The sequence below is a fragment of the Linepithema humile genome, chromosome 3 (assembly GCF_040581485.1).
Source record: "Linepithema humile isolate Giens D197 chromosome 3, Lhum_UNIL_v1.0, whole genome shotgun sequence".
NCBI lineage: Eukaryota > Metazoa > Arthropoda > Insecta > Hymenoptera > Formicidae > Linepithema > Linepithema humile.
Window position 1 is genome coordinate 17,539,857 of NC_090130.1, and position 6,928 is coordinate 17,546,784.

At 37.2% G+C, this 6,928-nt stretch overlaps 1 protein-coding gene across 1 annotated transcript; it reads right to left on the reverse strand.

Moving 5' to 3' along the window:
* Positions 1–493: 493 nt before the first annotated feature.
* On the reverse strand, positions 494–4,583 carry LOC136999015 (uncharacterized). Its single transcript, XM_067352411.1, has 4 exons — positions 3,446–4,583; positions 926–2,962; positions 645–826; positions 494–520 (listed from the first exon to the last, which is right to left on the reverse strand). The coding sequence occupies exons 1-4, from the start codon at positions 4,581–4,583 to the stop codon at positions 494–496; spliced, it is 3,384 nt and encodes a 1,127-aa protein (XP_067208512.1).
* Between the last annotated feature and the right edge of the window lie 2,345 nt (positions 4,584–6,928).

Sequence of the window (6,928 nt, forward strand, 5' to 3'; positions counted from 1 at the left end):
GGAGGGATGAAATGCCAAGTAATGCGGTGTTCGAGTGAAAATAAACTGATTCGATTTTTGTGTTCATCGGAATTGAAAAGAGCATATAGCTCCTTCAAATGATTATTTGCTCCTATAAAGTTCGTTCCGTTATCGGAATAAATGTGTGTCGGGATACCTCGCCTTGAAATGAAGCGTTTCAAGGCTGCGAGGAATCCGTCGCTAGTCAGATCGCTGACTACTTCTAAATGCACCGCCTTTATAGCCATACATATGAACACGCACACGTATATTTTAATTCGATTTCGGTTTCGATGTTTTTTCTCTTTAATAAAAAACGGCCCGCAAAAGTCTATTCCTGTGTTAGCAAAGGGAAATGTATTACGCACTCGGGCGTTAGGTAAATCGGCCATTTTATAATTGACCGTGTCGGCCTTAAATCGAAAGCAACGTATGCAAGATCGTATAATCTTGCGCACTTGATTTCGTCCGTCAATTAACCAAAATTTCTGCCTCATTGTATATAAAGTTGTTTGAATACCTGCGTGATAATATTTTTCATGTATTTCTCTAATAATAAGATCCGTCAAAAAATGACGACTGGGAAGTAGAATAGGATGTTTTTGTGAGAAAGTTAAGTCTGAATTTTTGAGACGTCCGCCTACTCGAATTAAACCGTCGTTATCAATAAATGGATTTAGTGCGGCAATGTTATTCTTTTTTATCGTTTGTTTGTCCGTGAGCTCTTTCAATTCTTGCGCAAAACAAGAAGCTTGAATGATTTTCATTATTCTTTTTTCGGTTTCGTCTATTTCTTTTATACATAATTGCCCTCGATAAGTATTATCTAGTCGAAAACGCATGCATAATGCTATAATTCGCAATAACTTTGAATATGATGAGTATTTTCGTAAAATAAGATATGCGTTAGGTTCTGTTATTAAACATGTATTTTTCCTAAGTTCTGGTATTTCGTTCAACTCGATAATATCGGTGGTCCATTCGCATTCTTTTTTTGTTAACCATGATGGTCCCGAAAGCCATGATCGATTGTTTAAAAAAGCGCTTGGCAATTGTCCCCTTGAAAGCGCGTCGGCTGGGTTATCCCTGGATCTAACGTATCGCCAAATTTGAGAATCGGTGAGATTTTGGATTTGAGCAACGCGATGTGACACGTATGGCTTTAAAAGATGAGGTGAAGTTTTTATCCAGTGCAAAACAATATTCGAATCGCTCCATAATATTACTTTGCTAAATGAGAGATTTATAGCCTTTTGTGTTTCATGATATAGTTTAGCTAATAGAAGCGCGCCGCATAATTCGAGACGAGGTGTCGTCATGTTTTTCAATGGTGCAACTCGAGATTTAGCGCATAAAAGGCTACAAAGTATATTGTTATGTAAGTCGCTTGAACGAATGTAGATGCATGCGCCGTAACCTACGTTGCTCGCGTCACAAAAGCCATGAATTTGTACATCGATGTGTTTAGAAATTAATATTGAACGGTTGACAGATAATTCATTAATCAAATTTAATTGTGTTGTGAATTCGTTCCATTTAGTATGTATGTTCGCGGGAATTGATTCATCCCAATCGAGTTTGCATTGCCATAATTCTTGCATTAATTTTTTAGCATATAATATGACCGGCCCCAAGATACCCAAAGGATCGAAAATCTTCGCAATTTCGGAAAGAACGATCCGCTTCGTGATTCTTTCGGTATGATTAATCGGATGGACTGAATAAGATAATACATCGTTACGCGCGCGCCATGTAACGCCTAGTGTTTTCAATGGATTGTCTTTGTCAAGTGCGATATTTGCATTTACATTTTTAGATTCTAAATCGTTAATAATCTGTCTTTCATTTGAGGCCCATTGTCGAATGTTGAATCCGCCTCGTGAAAGTATTGCTATTATTTCGTTCCTTAATCTACGAGCTTCACTAATTGTGTTTGTACCCGTTAACAAATCGTCTACATATAAATGCGTTTTGAGAACTTTAGAGGCAATGGGATATTTTTTGCATTCGTCGTCTGCTAATTTATGAATTGTACGTATGGCGAGATACGGGGATGATGATACGCCGAAAGTGAGAGTTTTAAGCTGAAAGGTTTTAATTTGATCTCCTTGACGCCAAAGTATACGCTGATATATTTGATCGTTCTCATGTAGTAGTATCTGTCGATACATTTTCTCGATGTCCGCTGTAAGAACGTATTTATAGGTGCGGAATCTGAGTAAATGCACGAATAGATTGTCTTGTATCGTGGGTCCTACCAATAATATGTCATTTAATGATGTACCATTATTTGTTTTTGCTGACGCGTCGAATACTACGCGGACTTTGGTGGTGTTGCTTGCGGCTTTTATTACTGCGTGATGCGGCATGTAAAATCCGTTGTCGTGTGGGTCGTTTATCAGAGACATGTGATCTAGATCTATGTATTCTTGTATGATTTGTGAATAGGCTGTTTTCAATTCCGGGTCAGATTTGAGTTTTCGTTCGAGAGAATGTAATCGTTTGAGAGCTATAGAGCGCGATTCACCGAGCCGATTGTTTCCTTCGCGGAATGGCAGTTGGACTACATAACGTCCATTGTTGTTTCGAGTAACGTTTTTTATGAAATGTGTTTCACAATCAAGTTCGTCTGCGGATCTAGTTTTATCTGTTGTTATTTCCTCGATTGTCCAAAATTTAGTGATTTGTTGTTCTAAATTAGTCAACGAGCATATGTTGATTTTTTTATGAACCGATGACGCGCTTCCGCCTGCTACGACCCAACCAAGCCGTGTTTTTTGTAAATACAAATCATGGCCCTTATGAGATAGATTTATTTGACCTATTGAAAATAATGATAATGTTGCTCCAGCACCGATCAATAGATCGACCGAACGCGGTACGTGGAACTCTGGATCGGCTAATTTGATATTAGATGGTATTTTGACGGAATTTCGCGGGAATATTTCGGACGGAACGAAATCTGATATTGTTGGAATCGATAGAGCTGTTAAATTTTTACTGAATTCATTGTGCAATGATTGAATGGTAATTTGAACAACACCTTTTGATATTGTATTCATAGAATTAATTGTGCCGATTGGTAAGGCGCATGAAGTAACACAAAGTCCTAATTCTCTCACTAATCGTTCAGAAATAAAGTTAGCTGTAGCGCATGTGTCTAATAATGCTCGACATTTTACTAAATGGCATTCGCGATTCCGTACAAATACCGTGGCGGTCGTCATTAATTGAGGTATAAACGCGGGTGAGATCGTAGCGAGACAGATTGTATTATCGCTCGATAACTCTGCTAGTCATTTGGATTTTTCAGTTTTCTTTTCAGTAGCGTCGGTTTTTGTTGTTGTGACTGGATGTCTATCAAGATGTAAGAGAGTGTTATGCCGTCTTTGACATATGGTACAAGTAGTGTAAACACAGGGAACGCCTCTATGGGAACGCATACAATTGAAACAGAGCTTCGCGTTTTTTATGACCTCGATGCGTTCGGGTACACTCATTTTTTTGAATTTATCGCACTTAAATAACTGATGTTGATTAACCTTGCAAACTACGCAATTGTTAGCCGCGTTAACTATAAATGTTTTATTAGACGTTCGCCTCCTTTTTGCCAAAGGCGATTCCTTGTTATCTTCCCGTTTGAAAGTTTCTGTTCGACTACGTTTCGAAACTCGAACTGCGGTTTTATATAGATATTCGTACAACTCGTCGACTTTTGGAAATTCGTCTCGGCTAAGCGACTCTTCCCATTTTTCTGCGGTGTTCCTTGGTAATTTACTCTCTAATAAGTTTACGAGTATTTCAGATCCGACGTTAATTCCTAACGCAGCCAGCGACGCGACGTGTTGCTGTGCATCGTCGGCGAGTCTTGACAGACCGTCTGTCGTTTCCCTTTCTAAAGTAGGTAGATTTAATAGTGACGATAAATGTCGTGAAATTAAGATTCGTTTGACTTCATATGCACGTTTCAAAAGTTCCCACGCCTTGGCGTAATTCGAGCCTATAATTGATAGAATTTTTATTTTATTAGCGGCTTCGCCCGTTAATGCTGATTGTAAATATTGCAGTTTTTCTATATCAGATAAATCTGTGCGGATATCTATCATTGCGAGAAAGGTATTTTTAAATGATAGCCAGTTCTCGTATCGACCATCGAAATTAGGTAAAGAAGCTTCTGGTAATTTTATTCGCGGTCTCGTGACGACGATGGCATTTGCGTTGTTATGTTGAATTGTGTCATTAGATGAACCAGCGATCGCGTTGGATGGACCGGCGATCGCGTTAGATGTACCAGCGACCGCGTTAGATGTATTAGAACTTGTTAGTTCTTCGATTTTGCCAGCGAGCGAATAGTATCTTTCTTGTATGTGCGCGAATTCATCAGTATGGCTATCACTTGGATCTAGTAATATAAGTTCGTCATTGTATTCTTCGTAAGCGTGATAAAGTTCAGTAACACGTATCATGCGTAATTTTAGCGCGGATTTATCATATCGACCCTTTTGTAATAACTTCGATAAATTAGTTATTTGTGCCTTTAAAGATGTTCGTTTCTGTATCAAAAGTTTTGCTTTATCGGCCATTGTATGCCCCCTTTTTTTTAAATGATAAGGGATGAAAGAAATCGCTTGATCGACAACCAAATAAATACGTTGAATGTACTTGCCGTTAGCCTTTATATTTCGTCGTATAGTCTGTCCTTCAGCTTCGCTTTCTGTTGTCGTTTGTCCAGTGGTCGAGGAAACTGCTGCTCGTCAGCTTCCCGATCGTCCAATGGTCGAGGAACTGTTGTTCGTCAATCTCCCGATCGTCCAGTGGTCGAGGAAACTGCTGCTTGTCAGTCTCCCGATCGTCCAATGGTCGAGGAAACTGTTGTTCGTCAATCTCCCGATCGTCCAGTGGTCGAGGAAACTGCTGCTTGTTAGTCTCCCGATCGTCCAATGGTCGAGGAAACTGTTGTTCGTCAATCTCCCGATCGTCCAGTGGTCGAGGAAACTGTTGGTCGTCAGTGGTCGAAGAAACTGCTGCTTGTCAGTCTCTCGACCTCACAGGAGGCACCATGTCGTATCGGGATTTTTATACAAAGAAGTTCACTCAATGTATTAGTTTCGTATCTATGTTTATTTGTGATTATGTTATATTTCGTACAAATAATACTGTAGGTTTCAGAGGATTCGGCCTCGTATGTATCTCGGCTTGTTATAAAGTCGCGATATTATACAGATCTAAGCTCCGTAAATTAATCTCGCTGCTTATATAGCATCTTGCGGTGGTAGAAGGGAACCAATCAAAAGAAATACATTTTAAGTAACCAATCTAAATGGTCATAATCTTATGTGACGCGGTTATCGGCTAACGCCGGACATGTTGGTTGTTTGTTGTCTTAGGTCGGCGAAGCCTTTGTCGCATGCCGACTGAAGTCGGCGAAACCTTTTTCGTGGGCCCACGCGTGTTTTTATCGCAACTAATATTTAATGTCGCAACACAATATATAAGTCACACAATTGAAAAATTTGTGTTTTCTTGTCAAAAAGAGTCTCGGTTAAAACTTTTGTGTTAAATATTTAACACATTTATATGTTAATTTAATATATTGTTGTTATGTTAATTCTCAATCAAGCATTAAATTATAAACTAAAAAAAGTGTTAAAATAACACAATGTAGACGTATTTTTTAATTTACACAATAGATATATTACAAATTATTAGTGACAGGATTTATCTGTTAAAATTCACAGAAAAAAATGTTGATTATATTCTATGAAATGAAAAATAACATATTTCTAAGTTAATTTTGTCATTTAAAATATGTTGATTTTATACGAAATTTTTTTCAAATTACTATAAAATCTGCATTCATTTTGTGTTAACATAATATCAGTGTCATCATTTAACATATCCATATTATGTTAAATTAACAAAAAAATTTTTCAACTGCAATTTTTCAACTGTGTTGAATGCATTGAAATAAAAAAATGCTCTCTCTTTAAATTATAGATTTAATGATCCAAATGAGGTACTCGATTTTACCAAACAATTACAAGTCTGGGCTATTTATTAATAAATTATTATTAATAAATAACATTGGAAATTTGAAAAATAAAACGATTACAGAACTTTTACAAATTCTTCGACAAAATGGACATCAAAATCTTACTTCAACTGCAGAAAATCTTCTCGGCACTGTACGGCTGAATCAGAATGCCATACAAGTAATGGAAGGTTTACGAGATTATGGCAATTATATTTACTTTGAAATCCAAAACCAACTAAAGATGCGGATCAAATCAAAAATATTTAAAAAATCAACAATCGAAGTTTCGGTGAACATCGATAGTTTACCATTGTATAGAAATTCTCTACAACAATGTTGGCCGATTCTAATGAAAGTGCATTGTGATGAATATATCTGTCAACCATTTGTAGTTAGTTTGTTTTGCGGTAATTCAAAACCACTGAATACTGAAGATTTCTTACACGATTTTGTTGAAAAAGCAGCACAATTAACAAGAGATGGCTTCATAAATCAGGGAACGACATACAATTTTAAGATTAAAGCTTTTATTTGTAATACACCTGCTCGTGCATTTATAAAATGCATAAAAAGTCATAATGGATTTTATGCTTGCGAACGGTGTATCATTCGAGGGGTATCTGTCTCTAGTCGAAGAGTTTATCCAAATATGGATTGCACTTTACGCACTCATGATACTTTCATAGAAAAAGCAGATGAAAATCATCATGTTTTAAACAAAGTATCGCCATTACTCGCTATTCCGCATTTTGATATTGTTCGTACAGTCCTATTGGACAACATGCACTTATTGTACTGTGGTGTATCCAAGTGCTTACTATTCAAATGGAAGAGCGGAAATCCTCTTTCAAGAATTAGTGTTGCAAAAAGGTATGTTCTGACTGAACATTTAAT

Excerpts from the sequence above, each read along its gene's own strand:
- LOC136999015 (XM_067352411.1), bottom strand. The coding sequence starts at position 4,583 with ATGGCCGATAAAGCAAAACTTTTGATACAGAAACGAACATCTTTAAAG. Across the intron at positions 2,963-3,445 it reads CGCGAAGCTCTGTTTCAATT|ATTTCGTTCCGTCCGAAATA; the intron begins GTATGCGTTCCC and ends CAACAATATCAG. Across the intron at positions 827-925 it reads AGAACTTAGGAAAAATACAT|ATAATACTTATCGAGGGCAA; the intron begins GTTTAATAACAG and ends GTTTTCGACTAG.